General features: G+C 49.5%; 1 protein-coding gene and 2 long non-coding RNA genes across 4 annotated transcripts in view; 2 read left to right on the forward strand and 1 right to left on the reverse strand.

Moving 5' to 3' along the window:
* Positions 1–226: 226 nt before the first annotated feature.
* Positions 227–7,535, forward strand: LOC140686292 (uncharacterized). Its single transcript, XR_012060008.1, has 3 exons — positions 227–288; positions 4,437–4,595; positions 7,405–7,535. It is a non-coding gene; the product is annotated as an uncharacterized lncRNA (long non-coding RNA).
* Positions 7,536–7,784: 249 nt separating this feature from the next.
* On the forward strand, positions 7,785–8,926 carry LOC140686291 (uncharacterized). Its single transcript, XR_012060007.1, has 2 exons — positions 7,785–7,860; positions 8,572–8,926. It is a non-coding gene; the product is annotated as an uncharacterized lncRNA (long non-coding RNA).
* Positions 8,927–9,754: 828 nt separating this feature from the next.
* The window catches only part of TEKT3 (tektin 3), a 30,576-nt gene continuing 15,105 nt past the window's right edge, over positions 9,755–25,225 (reverse strand). For both annotated transcript variants that reach the window (XM_072938413.1, XM_072938412.1), the window contains exons 4-8: positions 23,142–23,212; positions 20,613–20,756; positions 17,573–17,795; positions 16,278–16,432; positions 9,755–10,096 (exon numbers count right to left, since the gene is read on the reverse strand). In XM_072938413.1, the coding sequence (XP_072794514.1) occupies positions 9,880–10,096; positions 16,278–16,432; positions 17,573–17,795; positions 20,613–20,756; positions 23,142–23,212 (810 nt within the window). In that variant the 3' untranslated portion in view covers positions 9,755–9,879. The remainder of the gene's footprint in view (positions 10,097–16,277; positions 16,433–17,572; positions 17,796–20,612; positions 20,757–23,141; positions 23,213–25,225) is intronic.

The following is a 25,225-nucleotide window of genomic DNA, read 5'->3' on the forward strand; positions in this document are numbered from 1 at the left end:
CATATGGAAGTCATTAGGGCCATTCCCTACCTATTTCCAGTCCTTTGCCTTCTGCATGCCTGACAGCACTGCGTCTCCCTGCTGCCTTTGAAGTCAGGCATGGTCACGTGACCCGCTGCAGTCTGAGAAATGAGAGTGGAAAAACAATGTTCCGAGCGCTCGCTCTCCCGCTGCCATGACAACTTGTCAATGTTCCAACAGTGGTTATTCCACCAGCCCGGATCTCAGAATGAGGAAGACACTCAACAGAGTCTTCAGCTGCCCTGAGCTGGACACCATCCTTACTGGGTGAGATCCGGGGGCCATTTGTTACTGCAGCATAACTGAGCCCAACCTGACTTATACATAGCAATGGAATTCATTAATTGGTGGATGCCAGCTGGATGACACAGAGTATTAATAGCATCTATAATCTGGAAGAATTTCATGAGGGTAGTGGTGAGGCTTGTGTTTGGTTTTGGTCTGTGGTTGGATTAAACCACTGATGTACCAACTTTTGAACTCACTCGGAATATGAGTGACATACATTCAAGGAAGTGGAGGCTGGCGACTTTTTTCTGTTGGAAACTTACAGTACGGAAGAAAATGTACTTATTTTAGTGAACAATTATTGTGTGAGTCATGGTGAGGACTGGAAAACGTGGGTCGGGGCCAGAGTACACTAGCACTAACACTGAGGGAGAGGTTGCCATGTAAGTAAAAGAAATCCTTCCGCAGTGTCGGTCTCCCCAGGACCCACACTGTGCATGTTCATCACGACACAATAAGGCAGGAATGACGCTCAAATCAGACATTAAATTCCAGTGCTGTGCATTTGGCATCCATGTCTTTTCAGCGCCTGGCGTGAAGGTTTCTGCAGGAAGTTTAGGCTGTACTTTCCACACAGACTGCACTGGGTAAAAGGCACTCAAATGAGCATTCGAATTTAGGACTTAGTTTTGGCTCTTTTTAAAGCCTTCCTTCAGGGCGCTGATAACATCAGTCAAGGCCACTTCAGCGGTGCCCAGGGCTTTGCGCATGGGGGACACCTTAGCTACGTGTTTGGCAATTTATGAGGATTCTTAAAGAGATGAACACTTGGTGCAAAGGACATACGGCAAGAATTGGACTCTCTCCCGACATTTGGGGATTTTATGATTACCAGAGGAATAGACAGATGACAGATTATTGGGTAGACGGTGCTTTAAAACTGTAACCAAATCATGCCACAGAATTTGAAAAATTCAAAAGCTCAGCTCAACCAAAAAGTACGTTGTTACCCCAGAAACGTACCCCCGTTTCCCTTAAATTCCTGTGTCCTCTGGCCCTGCTGCTCCCCCTCCAGAGACCCGTTAAAGTTACCCGCCATCTCCTTCACGGCCTTCAGGCCTACTGATCTTCCGCCTGCTGCGACCCCTTACAGGTCGCCACACTGCCTGGACCCACCTGTGTTCTCTCCACTGCCCTACCTGGCCCTCCTCTGACTCTTCTGGGGGCACCTTCTCTGCCCCGCCCCTTGCCTTGCTGCTCTTTGTGCACAATCTGTACACGCTGCTCACCTCCCCTCTCCCCCAAATCCAAAGAGCCCGTCACGGTTTGGCTCACCCGCCTGTGTTCACCAAGCACCAGCTGAACGTTCTCACGGCCCCGTCTGCCTTCCGTTAGCGTCTTCCTGCTCTGAAAATGACCTGCTAACTGTGGACTCTCCTAGAACCGTCTCTGTCCTTGACGTTCCAATGCCACCATGGTCCCTGGTGCCTCCAGGACATCTTCTGACTGCGAGAGAAAGGAGCCTCTACGAGATAAAACCTTGACATGCGGTTTTCCATGAAACCCTCCCATCCTTCCTCTCTGACCGCCACGAGCTTATTTTTCCTACTTCCTGCCTCCTCGGTAGCTTCCACTGAGAAGCTCGTGAAAGCCTTCTCTGGCTTCCTGCTGTCAGTGGATCAAATCTAAATGCCCTAGCCTGGCCCTCAGGACCACCAGAGTCCACACAGACTTGGTTTGCAGCATCCGTACCCACTGCTGCCCGGATCTGGATTTCAGCCTGGACTCGGACTCTCAGTAGCTGCGTGGGCTTGGGCAAGGCACTTAGCCTCACTCTCACCAAACCAGGAGAGACTGGAGTGGCTCAGCCGGTGGGGTTGGCCACTTGTAGCCTGCGTGTGTCAGGCTCTAAAGAACCTCCAGTGGTCAAGAGCCTTGCCTGAGCATCACAGACCCAGAACACAGCCCACCTGGTACCACGGCACTGGCCTCCCCTCTGGGCTCCTGAGGGCGAACACCGGGACCCTCCCTTTTTCTTCTTTGCCCTTAGAAGTCAATGAAGTGATTCTCTCTTCTCATTGCTCATCCCCCTCCTTTTCTCATGATCATGAAAGTTCGTATTTACTTATAAGGAAAATGTTACATGTACATGGCGGTATATCCTACACACGGTCACGTGCACAAAGCCTGTGTGTACCTCGCTGTGTGTTTTTTATCTTTAATTGAAGTCTAGTCAACTTACAATGTGGTGTTAGTTCCCGATGTACAGCAGACTGATACAGTTATATTCTTTTTATATTCTTTTTCATCACAGGCTATCACAAGATACTGAGTATAGTTCCCTGTGATGTATAGTAGGATTTTGTGGTTTATCTATTTTATATATGATTGCGTGTATCTGCAAACTTCAAATGCCCAAGTTATCCCTCCCCCACTTTTACTCCCTGGCAGCCATAAGTTTGTTTTCTCTGTCTGTGAGTCTGTTTCTGTTCCGTAAGTAAGTTCATTTGTGTCATTTTTTCACGTATGACTGGTATCATATGGCATTTTTCCCTCTATTTCTGGCTTATTTCATTTAGTATGATCATCTCTAGGTCTATCCATGTTGCTGGAAATGGCATTGTTTCATTCTTTTTTGTGGCTGAGTAATAATCCAGTGTGTGTGTGTGTGTGTGTGTGTGTGTGTGTGTACACCATATTTCTCATTCTTTTTGACCCAATGGAGCTATTTTATTTCTTGGCATCCCCACAACATTCACTACACTTAACAGATGCTCCGTAAAATGTTACAAATAAATGGTTGTATGAGACCAGTCAGTCATAGCATAGAAGAAAGATCACTGAGAGTCAGAAGATGTGAGCTTATGTCTGGATTTGCCCTACTCTGGCTCTGTGACACGGAACCACTAAACAGCTTTCCTGAGATTTAGTGCCCTAAATTTTCCTGTGGACCCTTAGGCAGTATCCGATAGCCACAGGTGGCTGGTTGCTACCATTTTGGACAGAGAAGATGTAGAGCCTGCCCATCACTGCAGAAAGCTCTGTCGGACAGCCCCGATGGCAAAAGTACCACCACAAGAAGATGCTGTGGCTGGAAATAATCTCATAAAATAGTATTTATGGGAAATGCCTAGAGCAGAAGCTTCACTAACAATAGAAACATTAAGTGGAAGAGACAGCAAGTGTCTGTGGTGTGTCCTCCAGGGCATCTGGGAACTGGATTAGTGGGGATTCAGACAAGCAACTGAAAAACCTCATCGTATCATCTGGGACTTAGCTGAGCTCCAGGAAGAGGGAAGCGTAGCCCTACCTCATGGGAGAGTCCAAGCACAAGTCCAAATCCCTAATCATAGTCAGCTGGTTCCAACCAGTCTCTTCCAACTTTGGGATGACGGGTTTGGCTACCTCGGTGTCTGCTCAGACCCTCAGAACGGATGCCCCGCTACACTCTAGAGGCTAAACGCTCTTAACAGAACGACATTTCCCAGACTGTCTTGCAACCCCAGCTGCAGATGTGAGGGGCTGCACTAACCAGGCCGTGCCCATGCGAGGCCTGATGTGGGGTCTCAGCTGTAGGGGAAGAGAAGAGAGATATAAGGTGTGGATTTTGCCCCTGAAGATGAGGAAGGTATGTCCCGGGGGTTGGGAGCTGCATTCACCTCTCCCTGATTTGGCAGAGGCAGCTTTCTGATTCCAATAGAAATAGTTCTGGATGGAGTAGCCGGAGAGGTGGCTTCTCAACTGGATGGGAGTTTTCCTGGTCCGATAAAGGCGTCTTCCTAGGTGGCCTGGTTTAGCAACGTGGTTTGAGATTTAGGAAATCAGCCAAGAGTCTGTTTCTTTAAGAAACCATTTAATACCCGAAGTCCCTTTCTGTCTTACACAGATAGATTCTTCCATCATGAAGCTGACCAACAGAGATGATCATTATTTCAACACCCATGGGTCCTTCTGTCTCATCCCTGAGCCTCTGAGCGTCCCCCTCCCTAAGAGATAAACATTAGCCTCTCTTCTTGAAGGATGAACAATAAACACATCTCAAAACTTCTCTCCTCCCTGAAAGTAATTGCACATCCTGAGTACCACCCAATCAGAACTCCGATGACCCTCGACATTCTCCCTAGACAGCACTGCGTCTGCAGGTTTGGGGTTTTCATTGACTCCTCGTCTCTGTATTTCACACTTAGACTCCCTTCTACGTCTCCTAACACTGTTACTCCACAACATTTGGTCCTCATTTTATTACTACATCCCTGTGTGTCCGGAGCTCCAGGTAAGCAAAGAAATATGTCGTGAGCTAAGGGTCTTGAACTCCACAAGGTCAGATGAACAGAATCCAAACCAAGGTAAGAAAGGGAGGGACCTCGTTCTAAATTCTCCTTTCTCTCGAGAGGAAGTTAGCTATTTCTGAAGCTATAACTCCCAGCCCAGGTGACAGCCCAAAATGCACACATACGGGAAAGAACCTATTTTAGTTAACTGGCACCAAAATGCCGCTAAATGTCACAAAACACAATAAATTCTCATTTGGGACTGAATGTTCTTTAAGGGAGATATGCTGCCAAGACCCAGGCCCAGGGAGGGCAGTCCGACGGTCTGTGAGTGTCCGCGGTTTCCGCCAGCAGGATGCTAGACAAGGCTGATTTCTGGAATTTAGTTACCTTCTGTCCTACGGTTGGAGAGTTTTTCCTTCTATCTGCCAAAACCAAGTTCACACGCAGATATTGTCCTTAAATTTTAGTTAAAGACAGAATCAAAGAAGTTTAGGTCTAAGACTTCACCATTGTTCAAAAGATGATACCCTCACTGAATAGCTGTTGGAGAAACTAACACATTGGTTTTAAAATAATTTTCTTTAAAAAAAAAAAAAACCCTACAACCTTTGATAATGTCTAATTGATTCTAAACAGAGTTCCTTCCTCCCTCTACCACGATGCTACCAGGGTCGCTTTTTGGTCACAGTGAACAAGAGCACGGTTGGAAGGTCCTTGCTAAAAGGAAAAAGTTGGCAGCGGAAAGGATCTCTTATTTTCTCTTAGCAAAATTAGCAAACAGCCGGGTCCTGAGGGGGACGAGCCATTGATCACAAAAGGCAACCCTTCCGATGTTGGGAGAGAGAGATCTGAGCTGAGGGAGAATTCAGAACTGTGCGGAGCGGAGATCACAGGATCTGTGCTGCCACGTGCCCGTCCTGGACCCCTACGGACTGGACCAGCCTTCGGACCTCTAGGTCCTTACCTGTGTGGCCTCAGAATCCTTCTCAACACTCCAGAGAAGGGTGGCTGTGGTCTAGAGCTGGTCCCCAGGGTAAAACAGATTTTCCGTCCTTGGTGGAGAGAGTAGGTGTTGTCTCTTTTGCCCAGAGTGCGTGAATACGCAGGGTTCAGGGAACACCGGCAGAACATCCCGCGCAGAAGGCTGGCCTTGGCGATCTCACCACCAGCGGTGGACCCAGCTCTGCTGGGGAGAGTTCGCAGGCTGGGACTAGAAGAGGAGAGACCAACAGGGAAATCTGGGGGCCCCAAAAACGAGGAGCAACTCCACCTCCTCCCGCGCTGGGTCAGCCCTGCCGACGAAAGGAAGGAACCCATCCCCATTTTCAGTGCAAAACAAAAATTATAACCTAGAACCCGACCCCACCTCAGCTATTTACAGCATGAACTTGGGACTCAAAAGTGCCTGGCGAGGTGTTTATGACAACACTCTCCAGCGACATAAATGGAAATTACTAAAATTATAGGTGACTTGGCTATTTAGGGGCAGTTACACACATGTCTAAATCTGAATGATGCTTGGGCGGGTGGAAGCCTGTGACATTCCAGCAGCCCTTCTTAAAGCCACGTGATATTAAAGATAGTTTGGGCCTGAATGTATAAAGCCAGGTCACGTGTTGATACTCGGAGACCTGTGATCCTCACACAGGATCCCACACTTGGCTGGTCAGGTCTCCAGCATTCGAGTATTTGCTGCAGCGTGTAAGCCCAGAAACCCAATGTTTATTTGTGGCATTGAGCCTTGCCCACAGTTTACCAAAATAACAAGAAGACGAGCCTTTTCCTATGTCTGAACGACATTTTCTTCCCATCACACTCCTGTAATGCTGGGAACGCATGTTTAAGTAAAAGGACTCCACACTCACATATTCCTCGAAAAAAAAATACATATATATATATATATGTATATATATATATATATATATATAAAACAAAAATGATCATTTATGGAAAAAGTTGGCCAGATTTTCCCCGAAACATGTAACAAGTGAGACGTGGAATTTATGTTTTTTCTTACTACTGTCTAAAACCGATGCCCACCAACACTTGATTGCTCTAATTGCTGCGTGTTTCAGCGGCACTTATATATCTTTGTTTCCATTAGAAGCAGAGGGAGAATGACGAAACCTACAATTTGATTTCTAAAATGATACACTGAGGCTGCGAAAATAACCCTAGTACAAGTTTATCATGCTTTCTGTTTACCAGCATTTTGAGATGCTTTGTGAAGTTGAGCAGCCAATGTCTGCTGAAAAAAATCCTGCAAGACACAGAGAGAGAGAAAGAGAGAGAGAAATGGGGCTTGGGGTTAATAGACAGTGGTTAGGGCAGAGCAAGGAAAACCCAGGCAGAAAGAAATGCTAATAGAGAGAGAGATGGGTCTTGCATCCACATGCAAGGTGCCAGCAGCGAGACGTGGGAGAGGAAAGAGAGACCCCGGCCCTCTGGTCATCTCATCTTCCCGTTCTGGAGCTTCTGGATCAGAGCGAGCTCTCTGCCTCACAACAGATTGAATTCCGGATGGTTAAGTGCAGTTAAAGGAGCCATGAAAGGAATTAGAAGACACTGTAAGTAAATCATCTTGGGGTGAGGGAGAGCTTTCCTGGTGTAACTCCAAAGAAATAAATCATAAAGGAAATGTTTACACAGTTCACCCTCCGAACATTAAAAACCATAAATGAAGTGTAAAGGCAGGGGCACATGCAGAATATATGTTCAGTACCCGTGATGAAGCGGTCAAATGACTGATACTGAGGGAACTCTTAAAAACAAATAAAAAAAGATAAAGACTCCGGGGAAACAGGTAAATAATAAGGGCAAGCGATTGACAGAAGCGCTTCCAGGGCCCACGAGTAACGTTCTCCATCACTGCTCTCCACAGGCGAGATCTGAAAGCAGCAAGACCATTCTGATTCCGTAGGAAAGAAAGATAACAGGGTTATCAAGATGCAGAAAGACACGCCCTCTCCTAGGCGGCTGGTAGGAGTGCCAGGTGACATAAACTTCCTGGAGGGCGACTTAACAAGCCACCATAAAAGCCTTTGTCGGTGTGTGTACAACTTTTGATGTCATGGTTCCCGATCTAGGAACTTACCTTAAGGAAAATATCAAAGATGTCTGCCAACACTTAGCTAGTAAGACTAAACCATGGCTACATGGTGATAAAGAAGGGCCAGGCAACATAAAAATACCCAACAATGGGGACTTGGTCGTAGACCATTCTAGAACCTCAATGTAATGGACTATTAAAAAGCCGTTAAAGTGAAGCTGTGAGAAGAGGCTTAATGACATGCAAAGAGTATGTATTTTCACATGGGACAAGCACAAACGAGCCGAGGTGAGCCGGGCACGGAGAATGAGGTCTGTCACTAGCAAGTGCTTTCTAAGGGCTGCTTTATTCAGGATTCCATTTTTGCAAGGAAAACATGCACATAAATACAGAAATAAAATACAGGTATATCAAGGCATCTGGTGAGTCTAGAAATATGGAAGATTTTTATCTTCTTCCTTTGCATGTCTGTGTCTCATCTTTTTGTTGAAGTACAGTTGATTTACAGTATTAGATTCAGGTGTACAACATAGTGATTCAATATTTTTATAAATTACACTCCATTTAAAGTTATGGGATTAACAGATACACACTACTATATCTATAAAGTAGATAAACAAAGAGGTCCTACAAGGAACTACATCCAAAATCTAATAGCCTAAAATGAAAAAGAATATGAAAAAGAATGTATGTATATGTAAAACTGAGTCACTACGCTGTACACAGAAACTGACACAATGTTGTAAATCAACTAGACTGCAACTAAAAACATAAAAAGTAAGTAAAAATAGTCATTACAGCATAGTGGCTGTATTCCCTGTGCTGTGCAGTATGTCCTTGACTCTTATTTATTTTATACAGAGCAGTCTGTACCTCTTAATCGCTCACCCCATCTTGCCCCTCCCCTCCCCTCCCCTCCCCCTTCTCGTAACCACTACTTTGTTCTGATGTCTGTGAATCTGTTTCTGTTTTGTTACGTTCATTCATTTTCTTTTTTAGATTCCAGTAAAAGAAGTCAGACAGAGAAACGTGAATATGTTACTGCTTGTATTTCTGGAACTTCCGCAAATGGTACTTATCGTTTTGAAAGACACTAAAGGCAAAGCTTTAAAAGGTGATGTTGTGCGTGAAGAGCTAATGACATGGAAGCCCATTTATAATATTTGAATAGGGAGAAGGAGACTACAAATCAGCGGTGTGGCCCCAAATATTGTTATTAATTATGAATTTAAATAGAAGCCTTACATGCTACACCTACTTGCAAAGAAATACAAAAAGTGCACATTACCTATGTAAATAAATGTTATATGCACATATAAAGGTCACACAAAAAGACTGAACGCACATACCATAAGCTGCTGGCAAACGTCGTGATTATTTCTGGGTGTTGTGACCATACTTTTGAGGGGTTCTGCGTGTGTGTGTTTTCTCTATTTTCCAAAATACGTATCAGTAAATGTTAGTAACAAAGAAAAAGTTATTTAGGAATAAATCAATAACCCTGAGATAACACGGAGCCTCCTAGAGCGTAAGCAAAGCGCCGATTCCCAGCCGACCTAGCACCCATGCCTCCATTCACCCTGGACTCGGCATCACTCGCACGTAAAGAGGTAGCCGGTCCCGCCCATTTCCTGTAACACGTTCTGCATTTCTCCTTCCGCAGCCATCTCTCCGGCTCCCTTTCCTCGCTCAGTCGTTGCTTGACAAGGCTGTGTCCCCGCGCAGAGCTGTGCGTCACTCCCCCACTCCTGAACCTGGGGTTGAAGCCCCTCCCCCTTTCCAGTCGCCCACCCTATTTCCTCATGCGCACCCACCTGCGTTATGACTCACAAACTGGTCTCCTTACCACTGTCCCCGTGCAGCTAACTTTTTCCATCTCCGCCCTTGCTCAGACTACCCCGACCACCACCTCCCCACAGACCTGTCCACTTCTGTCCGCCTTTCCCTGGAGGCGCAGCTCAAAATCCGCCCTGGGGGGATTCCTGACCCCACGGCCTCCGAGAAAACACATTTCTCCTTTCCGGCCCATTCCTGTTACACAGAGAACACCAAGAGCTCTGCGAATAATCTTGTTCACCTGGTCTATTACGTTGGTCATATTTCTCTGGCCCAGAAGCCCAGTAAATCGTAGAGAATTAAGGTCTGGACACAAACGAAAGGTTTTTCCAAGATGGGAGCCCGGTACATGTCTATCAATACGATCCTTTAATAAGTGGGTGCATCAGGGCTCATGCCGTGTGCGCACGCGCCCGGGTTCCGCCTTTCCTGCTCCCGCGGGGAGCCGGTTGGCCGGTGGGGGGGGGGGTCCTAGCAGAAGCCCACCAGCCGCAGGGTGCTGGGGAAGCTCTTGCGCATGCTCATGCACTTCTCCTGGTCGATGTACAGGGTGTTGGCTTTGACCGCCAGGTCGTGCTCCAGGGTGGCCTTGGTGTGGACCAGCGACTGCAGAGTGTCCTCCGCGTCCCTCAGGCGCTGCTGCAGGGTCTGGATGGTGTCGTCCACCTCGTGCACCTCGTTGACCAGGCTGCGTGGGCAAGAGGCACCCGTTAGGCTAGCGGAGGTCACCCTGGCGTTAACTCCATGGGGGGGGGGGGCCTGGTTAACTGACTTCCCACTGCACCTGCGGCTGCTGGGCTGGGCGCACGCCAGCCTGGAGCCGCACACGGGTCCCACCAACGGCAGAGCTACTTCAGGTCGCAAAGTCGCCAGGGAGGCAGCGCCTGTGCGTTGTCCTCTCAGACCAGAGCCCCTCCTGCGGTCTGCGCCCAGAATCCAAAAGGCACACCAAGCACATCTGGGGGCGCCAGCAAGTGTTCCTGCACACGTTGCACACGTACATGAAACATGATACATAAAAAGAGGGAAAGCTTTTCAACGTCTGACGGTTTTCAGTAGTAAAGATGGGGAAAATCCAAAGAGCTTAATTGTTCTGCACGTACTTTCTCACTGAAAATTGTTTATACAGTCGGGAAGAGGGAGGGCCCAGCTTTATTCAGTGGCTAGAACTCAGCCGTACCTGCTACCTATCCTGCCAGGGTGGAGGGTTAGTGAACCGGGCACTCTGCCAGTTATAACAATGCCCCTCCCCAGAGCAACGCCCCCGGAGCAACGCCTCAGGCTTCCAGAGTAAATATCGAAACGTCAAAAACCTAACAGAACATGACAGTGATCGTGCAGCAGCCAGCTCCCCAAACCATCAAACAAGTTACAGCTCTGATTCTGCTGAGAGAGAGAGGAAAAAGGGCATTGTTTCGCGGGGAGAGTCTAGCAGCTCCTTGTCCAGTTCTTTTAACTGATACTGTTTTGATTTTTATGTCTTTGATTATTAGTGAACCTTTCCTAAGTATCTGCCGGCATTTGCATTTTTCCCGTGATCTGCCTCTCTCTGTCTTCTGCTCATGTTTCACCAATCACCTTAAATGTTCGCAAAGAGCTCTGAAACGATTAGGCGTATTCATTCTTTCTGTCTGTTAGGCTTGTGGCAAATGTTTCCCCTAATTTGTCTTTTGCCTTTTAATTTTATTCATGATATTTTTGTTATACCCAAGATTTCAATTTTTAGTGAGCTAAATCTTTCTTTTTCTTTGTGATTTCTTCTGTTGTGTGTCTATTTAGAAACTCTTTCTCTTCAATTAAGCAAGGACTCCTTTACCCACTGATTTGGCCAGTAACATCCAAAGGATATGGCCACGTGGTCAGTCAAGAAATAGACTAGGAAACAGGTTTACAAAAAAGCAGTGATGGGTGGAGAGTGTGGCTCAGTGGCAGAGCACATGCTTAGTATGCACGAGGTCCTGGGTTCAATCCCCAGTACTTCCAGTTAAACAAATAAATAAATAAACCAAATTTACCCCCCCACCAAATATAGAGTGTTAAAAAAAATTTTTAACTGGCTGTTAATTCGCAAAATCTGGAAACCCCACCACAGGAGCCGATACAGTACAGGCCCAAAATGGGCTCTCGCAGAATATTAATTCAAGATGACACCTAAGCCACAGTCTTTCTACTCAAAACCCTCTCCTTTTCCTAAAGGACAAACTGTCAGTGCATCTAAGGAGACGCACCAAATCAGTGTGGTTCAGGTTGGGGAGGGGCAGAAAAGAGGCTCTTATTTTGCACCCCATATAGGTCGCTGGTGTTTGAATTTGTTTTAAAATCAGAGCATATCCCTGCCTCACGTGTGAGTTTAAACAAAGTGAAGACTTTGACATAAAAGGACAAAGGAACGGCTTCCCCATCGTGTCATCCTGTGCTGAACCGCATCATGAGAGAACAAGGGGGAGCGTGAACACCTGACGGCAGTGGACACTGTGGCCAGATGACGGAATACTATGCAGGCGGCACTTTCTAGAAAAGTTAGCTCTTGCCTTGGGGAGGGAAACTCAGAATCGGACACTGGTTGGCAAAGTCAGGATGTGGAACCCTCCTGCCGCACCACGGTGATTCTGTTCACGTGCCTGGGGGGTAACACTGGTTATCCACCCAAGGCAAGGGGGATTAAGGACGGTTTTTATTTTTTTCCTTTCATTTTCTGGTTTGCTATCAAGAACAGATACAACTCTTGAAGCCAGAGAGAAAACAATAAGTAATTTTCAAAAAGGAAACACAATTTCTAGGGACTTGACCTCTCTGACCTCTAGAGAGGGGATGGGAAGTGACCCGGCTGACGGGCAGCGTGGCGGGCAGACGTCGCAGCTCCGTCCGAGGCCTCGGCAGATGAGCAGAGGTGGTTCGGAGACTCCCCAGGACCGCTCTGCAGGCCCACCTCCTGGGCACACTCTCCCTGGTGGGCACAGCAGGCCGGGGCTCACCCAGGCCAAGGTGGGGAATGGAGCAGACGTGTCACCAGTCCCCCAGGCCCCCTGCCTGTCCCATCTCAGGCAGTGGTGACATCATCCTCGCCAGTGCTGAAACCAAAACCCTGTTCATCCTTGACCCCACCCTCTTCCTCGCATCCCGACATCCCTCAGTCGTAAAATCCTGGTCCCCCGCCTCACCAGGCACCCCACACGCCCTTCCTCCCAGCCTGCAGGCACGTCCTCCAATGTGCTTGCTATTTCCGACCTCAGAGCCTACAGCTTTGCTATCCCCCCGGCCCAGAACGCTCTTACCCGACTCTTCCTCCCACAAATGCATGCCACCCTCAAAGCCCACGTGGACAGACACTTCTTAGGGACATCCCTCCCACAGCCCTGGGACTAGTTCCGCAGCCCGCGGCCGCGTGTCCCGGGAGCACCGACCCCCTGCAGTCCTTGGGGTGCCTGCCAGCTGCCAGGCCCAGAGAGGCAGCACCCAGCGCCCCACCGGCAGCTGACAGGTACGCAAAAAACGCTCGTTGGGTGAAGACCAACTTCTGTGTCCTCGGTGACGGAGGTCCCTACGGGAGGTAGGGAGCTGCCCGGAGGCCCACATCCATGAGGTCTCCCAAGAACAAGACGCAGACCCCGGGCAGTGAAGAGGGAGCACAGGCCAGAGGGAGCCACCTGCAGCCAGCCCACGGGCGAGCGCCCCGCAGAGCGCCCCGAAGGGCTCACGGAGGCAACAACAGAGCGAGACAACGTCCACACCGCGCACCCCCGTCCATCTTAGAGCCCGTCTGCCCTCTTCCAACGGGGAGGGAAGGAACTGAACGCGAGTGCTGGCATCTCTTTCGGGCTGGGCCGGGCATGAGCACTCCATCTGAGACCTGCTCTGAGAGCATGTTTTGGTGTCGTTGTTGAGGCCCAGTTGGATTTTTTGAAAGTGAGTTCCTTTTCTGAAGATCCCAGGGTACAAAGCATCACTAGCAAAGAAGCAGACCTTCAGAGAGGCTGCTGGAGCCGGCCGGTGATGGGGTCTCTGAGGGCAGGCTGTTTATAACCACGCCAGCCTGCCTCCCACCTCCCACTCCCCCTGAGTGGCTTCCGCGACCTCAGAAGGAGCCCTGAATCCAAAGGCAGGGGTGGAGCAGGATGATTTGACAGCCTTCACTCCTTGCAGCCAAACGCTCGTCTAGTAGAAAATTGATCAGTGACGGATCTTCTGAAAAAATGTGCATTAAAATATCAATTGTTTTAAATTAATTAAAGGAATTCAGGGTTCTCAGGACGCAGGCAGTTAACATCCTTGTTTTTCCCGTGGCTGCGTGAAGGCGGCCCAGTGGTCCGACGCCTCCCTCAACTTGCACCGTCACAAACACGTTTCTCCTCATCGGTCAAGGCCGCGTTTCGCTCTCAGTTTCTTATTCTTGGCAGAGGGCAGAGAGCTGTTCTGCTGAAACTACTCATTTTGGGGGAGTTAGAGAACTGAAAAACGTTTTGCGTTCAAATACAAATAAAACCACCACACTTAAAAAAAAATATACACACACACACACACATCAAGATGAAGTAAAGTGGAGCCTGGTCTGGCCCACCACCAAGGATGCCGACGGAAACGTTTAGAATTACTCTTCAAAGAACCCGTTTCAAAAGCTTCAAATGAAAAAAAAAGTCTTGAAATGAAAATAGCACGTTTTCTCAGGCCTCACTCCCCTGAGTCCCTGGTCCTTATTTTTAATTCATCTACAGGCCCGAGGGCTGCGGTCAGAATGAGCATTTGAACAAGGAAACTCCCCTCCCCCCATAGTCATCCTGAAATCCGCCGCTGTTACTCGAGGACCATATTTTTGGCAACGATATTTTACCGAGAAATCTTTGCAGAAACAAAAGTCGGTTTTGTCCTGAAGTCAGTAAAGGGGCAGAGGAAGCAGACACCTGACAGGGTCGGCAGGAGGGAAAGGAAGAGCAAATTCTGCTCAGCCGCGAAGGGCGAGAAAGGACTGAAAGTCACCCAGCGTCTCAGGGGCAGCTGGGGATGAATGGCCCGTTGTGTAACAGCGCGGTTAAGTCAAAAACGTCAAAGCAGGCCGCTGCCCGAAGCCCCTCTAAAAAGCGACATCTTAGCATCCGACACAGACGACACGCGCGCCACCCGCGTACGGGGCTCTGCAGGCACGTCGCCTCCTCCGTGACCCTCAGTGCCATCCGCCGTAGAGAGAAGGGTGGGGAGCCAGCACCGGTCTTGCTGACCCATCCCACGTGGCCGTTGAGAAGGCCAGATGAGCTCGGGCGCAGGACAGGAGGGACGGCAAAAACACCGTCCGATGAAAGACGGAGGAGCAGAAGCGAGTCGTTGGCTTGGCTGAACGGAGCTCTTCCGAGAGACGGGCAAGGGTTCAACCTCTGCCTCTCCCGCTTCCCAAGAGGTGCCAGTTGGGCCAAGGCCCCCAGGCTGCTTCTGCCTCAGTCTCCTTACTTGTAAAACGAAGATAATGAAGGAGGTAAAGTAGGCAGGACCGTGTCCAGCACCGAGCAAGACCAGTAAATGGAAGCAGCTGCAGTTGCTGCCACCATCACCATCTTCATCATCATTCTCATCATTCTCGGCCTCACAAACATGCTGTCCCTTGCAGGGAACCCACAGCCTCACCCCATTGCTGGGCTCTTAGGTAAGAACTCAGAGACGTTCTGGCCCCAGGATGTGAGGGAGCTCCACTGCTGGAGCAGGCGCAGGGCAGGGCTAGCAGCGTCTCCGGCTGCAGCGGGGGGGAGGGGTTCGAGTGCTGCCCCTTGCTCCTCCGGTTGCTATAAATTTGATTTGCTTCTGCATGACGCGCTTCAGGACCTAAGAATAGTAGTGATGGAATCCAGAAGGCGTCAGGCAGGCAGGTACTGGGGAATGAGAAACTGGAAAGGAAGCCAGAAGTGGGGCGGGGGCGGGGGTGGGGCAGGGCCAACTCCACACAAGCCCATCCTGAAAGGAACCTCCCAAGTTAACACAATACGAACAAAATACACCTCGTGTTTAGCAGAGAAGAGTGTGGCTGAACACGTGGGAGGTGCTTCATGAAAAAGGCCGGCTGCTTTCAATTCCTGCTGAGAGCGGAACAAACTGAAATGCGCCTCAATGAGCCATCGAGGGGCTGGGGGGTCGTGAGGACGCTTCTAACAAGGGGCGCAGGTATTAACTGCCCCAAGAGGCCGATGAGAGCAACGGTGAGAGGGGATGGTCGGTGCACAAGTCCCTTTTCTGATGCATCCAGGACACCGCGAAGCACACAGCGTCCAACCTCCCTGCCGCTTCCGAGGCTGGGGATCTGGAAACCCCGGAGGCTCCAAGGAGGTGCAAAGGCCCCCACCGCCACCTTGCCCCCTGGATGAGGCCGAAGTTTGTTCACACTTTGCTTGTGTGTGTGTTGAGGTCAGTTCCTTTTTTCTCAAGCGTGGTACAAAATACATGGTGCAACATTTACCACCTCATCTCTTCCTAAATACACAGCTCATGGCACTAAGTACATTCACAGTGTTGTGCAAACTTCCACCTGGAGACCATCCTCTCACCTCAGACTGCAGCTCGGGCTCGTTCACCACTACCCCTCACCACTGACGCTTTAAAGAAAAGTCCCGCCCCGGGGTCACCCTCCGACCTTCCACATCCCAGCGCGCTGCAGACGCACCTCAGCGTCTCAGAGCTGCAGGCAGGCTGGGAGTTTCCCCAAGAGCCCACGCTGCCCCCAGCTCCCGGGGCTCCCTGTCCTTGTCCCCCCCCCAGGGCCCCTCAGTCCCTCGCCGTCCCATCCCCCGACCTGTCTCGCTGTCCCCTCTACCTGGTCTCCCCCAACGGGGCGCCCCTTCCCCACCGTGCCCCTCGCCGTTCCCCCCAGCCCCACGCCGGACGCCCCTCACCGTAGCTGCGCCATGTCCCTGCACAGCTCTATGTTGGGTCTCCTGGTACGCTCGTCCAGTCTGGTCTGAGCCACCTTCAGGAAGGCAGACTTGTCCCTGATGGCCTTCCTGACGGACTCGATGGTCATTTCAGTCTGGAAAATCTCCTGCAGGGTCTGTACGAGGAGAAGCAAACACCGGGGGCTTGGGTGCTGTGCCCTCCCCATCTCATGCATTTGGGGCCCCCTGCCCCCCAGATGGGAAGGGGGTTCTCCTCCCTCCAGCCCCATCCCCGCACCTGCGCCGGCTCCAACTGCCTTTCCAAGCTTCTCTCCCAGGACACACCCCATCCCTGCCAGCCAGCCTGGTCTCTTTGCAGACCTGACTCAGTCTCTGACTGGCTACCTCCCGAGGCTTCGCCCACGATGTGGCCCCACCAGCATGTTCACTTTTCCTCCAGACCCCAAAACAATTTCGTATTGGTCATTTGGCAACCACCATTTGTAACTTCCTGGTGTTAGTAGCTGTGCATGAGCTTTGCATGTATGAGGCACATCTTCTCCAAGAACCTAAGCTTTCTGGAACAAAAACTACAGGTTCCCCTTCCCTCTGCCCTTCACAGAATGTAGCACGCTGTCTGTGGCCCAAAGACACCATGAGAAGGAAAGGGAAGTCACTGCAGCCCGGGGCACACACGGCGCCCGCGCTCCGGTGCTGTCATGGCCGACAGCGCAGGGTTCTGCACGCAGCGCAGTCCCCAGAAACAAGAGGAGCTCTGAGGCTGACGCTAAACGAAGCAAGGGCTCCTTGTTTAGCTTGAGACGCACTGACTGTGCCTACGTCCTTCACTTGATTGTCATTATAAACCACTTGCCCTAAAGCAGTCGAGAACGTTCAACACCAGAGTCGAGAACGTTCAACACCTAACAGCTTCCGGGACTTGGCTTTGTGCTCCAGAAAAAGGCCTGAAATAATTTCACAGCAAACATGCCTCCCATATGTTCTAATAATAAATTCACCTCCAAGTTACAAACAGTGATTCATTACGCTTTCATGACAGTGCTTTGGCTTCCACTAAATGCTAGGAACCTTTCGTGACACCGTGCGCTCCTCGCGCTCCCCACGCCAGCAGGTGCCAACTTCATGCGGACACCTGGCTACCTGGCTGAAATACGGGTGCGCTTTGTACCAGGTTCCACTTCTCCTAGGCTGTGTGGCCAGGAAGTCACTTGCTTTACGCTGGGAATCTGTGGTCCCAGAGCCCCCGCCTCCCTCGATCCAGGGCAGCTGCGGGGGCCCCGCCGTGCTCGGCTTACCTTCGCCAGATGAATCTGGATCTTATTTTTAGCGTCTGCAGTCTCAGCTATGCGGCTGGTGAAGGCCAAGTTCACTTTGTTGAACTGATTCCACATCTCGTTGGCCGTCACCACCAGGAGGTTCTGGATGTCGTCCCGTAGTTTGGCCGAGGCAGCTCGCTCGCTCTGGGAGCGAAGAATGTTGTCGTCGGTAAATTTGGCCCAGGACTCGGGCACCGAGACCCTGAGAAAAAAGGAAATGGAACCAGACGACGGTGACAATGATGAATCAGCCTCGACAATCTGCAGGCAACCATCCATCCTGAGAGAAAAAGGCCCAGATCACCTGATCCCGGTTTTACTGGATGAAACGTAACCATCAGAGCAAAGCTTATTTGTTTATTAATTTAGGATAGCCAGTTATTTATTTATTTTTAAAAATGTACACATATGTACTGTTCATTGTTTCTAAGAACAGAACGGAGCGTTAGGTTTTCAAACTTACGTAGTTATCAAAGGAATAAAGCCAACCACAAAACAAGAGGCAACAGAACGCAGTCAGCCAGTCATAAAGGACAGCCAGGTGTGCTCACACATGCTCAAGAAATCAGTCATCAAGTTATAAATAATAAATAGGTCGTTTATGTCCTTTTTTTCAGATTCCACATATAAGTGATGTCATACAGCATTATTTATTTACTTTTAACTTATTATTTTTTAAATGGAGGGACTGCGGATGGAACCCAGGACATCATGCATGCTCAGCACACACTCTACCACTGAGCTGTACCCTCCCCTTCCCCAAAGCAAAGCTGACTTTAAACTTTTCTTACTTGCTCCTTGTTTACCTTACTTTCTGTAAATCCACGGCATAAACCAGGTCCTCTGCCAACGTGGCGGGAGGGGGTTGATGGAGAGTGTAGTTCATTAGAAACATGTTTCACTGGCCCAATAAGCATTACGAAAAAATATTCGACCTCGAGAGCAATCGAAGAAGTATTAAAGAAAACAGCAACATCCTAATAACCCTTCGTCAGAACAGTGAAGAGCGAAGAGAGTGGTAACTTTCTGGCGAGCATGTTTAGAAACGGTTCTCTCCTAGCCCACAGGTGGGGAGAGTGAACTGCTGCCCCCGTGCTCAGGGCGCTGTAAACCCAGAGCCTTTCGGGTGTGCACGTCGAGGAATCGCTTTTACTTCAATATAATTGAGATATAACACGATGTCAGGTGTGCCTCATAATGACCTGATTTACGTACACGCTGTAAGATGGTCACCACAGTAAGTCTAGTTAACATCCATCACTTAGTCTTTTTTCTTGTGATGAGAACTTGTAAGATCTACTGTCTTAGCAATGTTCAAACAGACAACACGGTATTGTTAACCAGAGTCACCATGCAGTACGTCACATCCCCAGGACTGAACACATGGAATGCTTCCTGACTTTGCCCATCAGCCCTGTGCAGGTGCCCTGCGAATCTTGTATCATTTCTGTGTTGGTATGTGTGCCACCAAACAGGGCGCTACAGACACTGATCACGAGGGAATACTCCAACGATGTGCATGTGAGGGTATCTATTTTAAGCAATATTTATGCCAATCTCTGAAAAACTGGAAACACCCTAAAATGTCCAAAAGTAAAGAAAAGTTGACTAAGTTATGGTACATTCTAAAAAGTAATCCAAGGCGGAGGACATAGCTCAGGGGTAGAGCATGTGCTTAGCATGCACGAGGTCCTGGGTTCAATCCCCAGCACCTCATTAAAAAATAAATACATAAAAATAAACAAGCATAATTACTTCCCCTCCTGAAAAAACTTTTTAAGTAATGCACACAGCATGCAGACTCACACTGTAGAGGAGAATTTTCACAAACAAGGTTTCTGCTGTATCACTAAGTGAAAAAAATCAAACAGGCTGTAACAAACAGTGCGTGTGCAATAATACCATTCTTTGAAAATATAAGTCTTCATCGCCATGCGTAGAATACCGGAAGGACTGGCGATGAGTTAGCATTGGGCGTCTCTGTGAGACAGGCGTACGGGCGACAGTTCTTTGCTTGATGAGGGAACAAGGGTATGACGTGAGAATCTTACTGTCGACCTGAGGTTTTAGCTCAGGCCACAGCCCCGACACTCTGCAAGGCCAAGAATCCCTGCTGGAAATCGAGGCCAGCCATCTGAAGAGGGCCAGGTGGTCAGAGCGTGTGCTGGGACCCCAGCCCACCCCACCCTGGAAAAAGAGCAGGAAGCTGCGTCCTGCTCACCTCAGGCCCAGGAAGAGGCGTTTCACTGGGACCACTGAGGACCTAGGATCTGAATCTGATTCATTCACGCCTGAAGGTGGCACTTGCTGCTGTTCCTGTCACAGGAGTGCCAAGAGAGGGGCTGTTTTGGGGTGGCCAGCCTCACGGGAAAGAATCCACTGGGGGTCACTTTGAAAAGGGGAAGGGCATGAGTGCGGGAAGGAACACAAGGAAACGCTTTGGGGGGTGATGGAGACATCTCAGCTACGCGGTCGTGGTTACACAGGCACAGAAATCTGTCAGAACTCACCAAAATGGACCTCTACACCAAACGCATTTTAGCGTAAGTGAATTTCACCTCAATCAAGTTGATTTTTTTTTTTAAGATAATGCGTGGAGAAGACCATCAAGCCAAGGCTGCATCCAGGAGCCTGGCAAAAAATCCCATTGACAGAGCAAGGCTAACAAGCACTGGCAAAAAGAATTATGAAGCTGAGCCGTGTCTCAGCCTGTGCCCCGCCCCACCCCCACCCTGCCGCCCGGGCATCCCACACACTCGTAACATTTTATTTTCTTTATGCTTAACTGTGTTTTCTAGGTTTTCCGCATCAAGCGGGTGCTGTTTTCATAGTTAGAAGTACAAACAAGTCTTTTACCCTTTTGTAAAGGACGCAAGGGACCGCGGGACAGGCGTGCGTCCTGAGGACTTGCTCAGACGAGGCCGTCTCCCCTCTCCCCCCCCGCCCATGACCTCCGACGTAGCCTGTGAGCTGCACCATTTGAAAGGGGGGGTGAACGAAATGTCACCGAAACACTCACGTCGCATCCACGCGCTCCACTCCGCGGAAGTAGCTGACGCCGTCCGACGTGTTGCGCAGGTGGTGGCACTTGTCGTCGATGCGGTAAGCCGCCTGTTTGTCACTCAGGTCCTTCTCCAGCTCGTGCTGGGAAGCTCTGTTGGCTCTGAAACGCAGAGGGGAGACGCAGCTTCAGGCTCAGGTTCCGTGTCACACGAGGATGCGTGACTGCGCTTCTGGGCTGGGGCTGGGACCCACCCCCACCCATGACAGCTCTCCGGGTCCCTCCTCCTCCTTCACATAATATCCAACCTCTCCAAGAGATGAGCGTCTCCTGGAGACGTCCAGACGTGTGAGTGATTAGAACCCTGCCCGCACTGCCCGGTCCGGGAACAGACGAGGTCCCGTATCTGGGGCGCATCTCCCTAACCCACAAACCGCTCCAGACAGGACGCTGTTTGGAGTAACCTGTCCACAGCTGGACCTCCCTTTCCCCTTCAACATCCTAACGTCTTCTGTCTCCATTCTGGGAGTAATTCCCTGAGACAGTATGAAGTATTTAGAGCCAGCCTCCCTCCCTCTGTAAACGACCTGCGTTTGTGGTGGTGCCCAGCAGGAGGGGTCTGCCAGGAGGTGGAAACTGAGGGTCAGAACCAACCTCCAGGGCAGGAGTCAGAGTGCTTAGAAAGAGGTGAGGAATGGGTGGCCACCCAGGCTCATGCTCCAGCAGCCACCCTCCCGGGAAGGAAGACAAATAATTGGTGGGTTTGAGATGCGTGGTGCTCCTGCCCTGCTAGGCAGGGGGGGACCCACCCGGCCGGCAGCTCAGTGCCAGACACAGGCCCATGGGGCAGGCGTGGGCGACAGGTGAGCCACGTCCTGACTTGTGGAGTGGTTCATCCAGCGAATAACTCTAGGGTGCCGATGGTGTGCCTGAGACGCACCACGGAGAAAGCAGCCGTCTCGTCCCTAGAGGGGCTCACAGCCTCCTGCAGGTGACAGGCCGGACTCAGAAGGAGTAAGCAACTCGTGTGGTTCGTCAGCAGCACAGCGCAGAAAACACCGCAGCAGAAGAGGGGCCGGGAACGTGAGTGAGGATTTTAAACACAATGGTCAGGGTAGGGCCCCTTGAGGAGGTGATGCTTGAGCAAAGACGTGAAGAACAGGGCCCGGGTGGGCCCTGGCGGCAGTCAGCCTTTCCTCCCAGTGAAATGAGAACCCACTGCTTTACAAGTTTAAAGGATCAGTCTGTGCTGGGTTGAGCAGAGACCGCAGGGGACAGAGAGACCCAGTTAGCAGGCGGATTCCAATCAAGTGCACACGCAGAGACAGAGCCATCTGCACAGGCCTGAAGCGGGGCCGCGCAGGAGGCTGTCGGGGGCAGCAGGCTGGAGCAAGAAGAGCCAAGGACACGGGAGGTGGGCAGCAGATTTTAGTCGAGGGAAAAAAATGAGGATTAGGAACTGGACCAGAAGGAAACAGAACAGAAAAATGACTGGAACCGCGCTAAACTGTTTCTGCAATTCCCAGAGAGCAGAAGCAAGAAATTAATACCAGAGCTGCCCTGCCTTGTGTTTATAGATGAAGTAAACCGTCCGGTTATCCAAGCCATGCGTGGTCAGTCATCCTTAACCCATCTGGAGCCCTCCTCACCAATTTCTGAGTTAAAGAGCCCCTTCCCGTCGCAGCCTGCGGGAGAGCCCAGCCGTACAGCCCTCCCCAGCTGCCACCGCGCCCAGCCTGAAGGGCAGGTGGACGGGGCGAGCAAGCGGGAGCGGCGCCTCACTCCTTTGGCTGCCTCGCCGATGTCCCTGAGAGCATCGGCAGGGGCAGAATCACCACTTCCTTTGTGTGACACGGTCGACACTACTTCTTTCCAAGGCTGTAACCAAATGAATGCTGACCTTTCTATCCCTGTGAGGCAGCAGGCTCAGCCAATACAGCTTCTATGCTGAGAGCTGTTATCATTGCTCCAAACCTTCCTCTGACTTATTTTTTGCCTCGAATTCCCCCATAAATATTAAGTACCTACTATCTGCTATTGCCAAGAGAAGAAGAATTTGCCCTCTGCTAGGGAGCAAACAGCTACAGTGCAGCGGATGCAGTGAACGCAGCGGTGTAATCGCCGCAGCAAGGAGCAGGGACCAGGGTGGCCGGGAAAGCAGAGAAGACTGAGTTTTTAAGGAGGAAGGGAAAGTATATAGAAAAGTGCTCCACAATTCATCACTTTCCAAGTGTTGGGCTGAACATACACAAGTCAATCTCTTTCAGAGAATAAAAGTCTTTTGAGTTAAAAGAAATCTTAGCCACACTCCAAGTTAGGGGGAAAAAAATCCTTTTGAAAGCATTGCAAGAATTACTTCTTTAAAGAAAAATTTAAAGCAAATTCTCCAAGCCCTTATCTTAACCTCTAAATAAAAACGTGTATGTGTGTGTGGGTGTGTGTCCCCGGATGAGAAATCCTTGTGTAAGACGCTAAGAGAAATCTGACTGGGAGGCGGTCCATGACAGACTTGTAAGTGTATAGTACAATTGTATATAAATGTCTTACGCCAGCTGGGCAATGGCTTTGTCCAAATGCATCTTCATTCTTTCTTGACAACACAGAATAATATCAACTTCCTACTCAATTGAAAAAAAAACACATTAATGTTTTGATTATTGAGCATAACATTCAAAGTCAACAATGTAACAAAACAGGAAGGAAAACTTTGTTTCTGGGGAAAACAATTCTACACTCACTTTTTTACCTCTGTGCCCTCATGATATTACTGTCGAAATATCAGACTGAGGTTCAACCTTTACAGGGCAATAGAGAATTTGTTACGGAAAAAGTTGGGATCAAGGGGAAATTTTTAGGAGCTTTCTTTATTTTTATTATTATATTTTTATATATTATATATATATTATATTATATATTTAATATTTTATCGCTAGTCCTTAATTAAAATAATCAATCAGTCGAATTCGGGTGATGGGCAAGGTTGAATGTAACACATGGCTTCTATCCTAAGTATTATTCCAAGAAAAGCAAATCTGGGCGGGAAAAGGACAGTCTAAAAGGGACTTCTCTCTGGCAATGCATGTGACCTCCATGAGACCCGGCTCGTTGTTGCAGAGAGAAGCCGACTTCCACCCTGGAGGCCAGCCCTCGCCTCCATCCTGCCTCTGCCCTGCAGCCCAGCTCCTGTCCTCATCTGAAAAGCTGCATTATCCATGCCACACATGTGGCATCTTGATGCTTCAGGGATGTATATGCTGTTGCATAACGTGTTGCATCAGATATAAAATATATATATATATTTTTTACCCAGTTCGGCCCTTGCCTTTCTATTTTGTGTGTGCTGTTTTTGATACACATTCATGATTCCTATGACGTCAAGCAAGCAAACATTCCCTTTAAGTTTCTGTCTTTCTTAATTTGCTTTAAAGTCCTCTTCGTGCCAATGTTAATTATTACTCAATTAGATACTCTTCTTAGTCTCTTATTGTTCCAATTGGTTAGCATAAAAATATTACGCCTCAAGTTTGTTTCAGTGATAACCCCCCTGCTTGATTCTTTGATACCCTGAATTAATGGAGTAAATGAAAGACTAAATTCCCACGACGTTACCAGACGCCCCGCCCTCGCAGGGAGCAGAGACGTCTCGCACATCCTCCGCGTGGGCTGTGCGCGCCTTAGACGTTCTCGTCGTTCAGTCTCCATGTTTCTCTGTGGCTTGTTGTGTGTGTGTGTAGCTGTTTCAGGGAGGTACTGGCAAAGGATACATGGAACACTCTCAGAAAGCACCGCTTAAAACCCCAAATCCTCATGCGCTTTTACGCTATGGTGCACAATGCACGTGGAGGGAATTTCTGGAACTTTTAGTGGAAAAATGCATTTAATGAGATTCTTGCTATAAAAAAAAATCCTTCAAGACTCATGTTTATATTTGAACTTAAATAATGTCATATGGTGAACATCACGGAGGCAGAAAGCTTCATGGAAACAGGGAATGCCTAAAAGCAAGGACTTCTGGAACTGTCCCCAGTGTTCATTTGCCTGTTAGTCTGTGCTCAAGCTTGGGGCGGGCCTGGGAGTGCCTCCGTGGCAGCAAATGCAGGGCACAGGCCTTGTCCCCTCCAGCGCCCGTGAGAAGACAGTTTACAGGACGGTGATGCGTGCAGGGAGAAGGCAGGATGTAAGAAGAGCCCGGATGTGTTCAGACCTGTAGCTGCTGCCTGACACGCAGAAACACGAAAGTCAGGCCAGAAAATCCAAGAACCACACATTAAGAGCCTGTCAAGTGGTTTCTCCCTTCTGGATCCTGAACTTGGGGAGAAATAATAGAACCAACAAACAAAAGGGTCACAGTGACCTCTCTCAGTCTCTCAGCATCTCAGTGACCAAAATGAAGAGATGGTGACTTAAGATGGAAAGTGAACAAGGAATCCCAGCCAGTGCTCTGAAGAACCTTGAATTAATCCTATTCGTGGAGCAGCTGAAGCCTTCACAAAGCATCTCATTATTGTTCTCCTGTCGGGCACGGTCATCTTGGGATGGGGTGGGGGGCTGGGGAGGTGGGATAGAGATGTCACGGCCTCGGGCTTCCCTTCACCTCAAGCGAAAGCCCCCTGTGGCCTCACCCTCCTGGG

Source organism: Vicugna pacos, chromosome 16 (genome assembly GCF_048564905.1).
Source record: "Vicugna pacos chromosome 16, VicPac4, whole genome shotgun sequence".
Taxonomy (NCBI): domain Eukaryota; kingdom Metazoa; phylum Chordata; class Mammalia; order Artiodactyla; family Camelidae; genus Vicugna; species Vicugna pacos.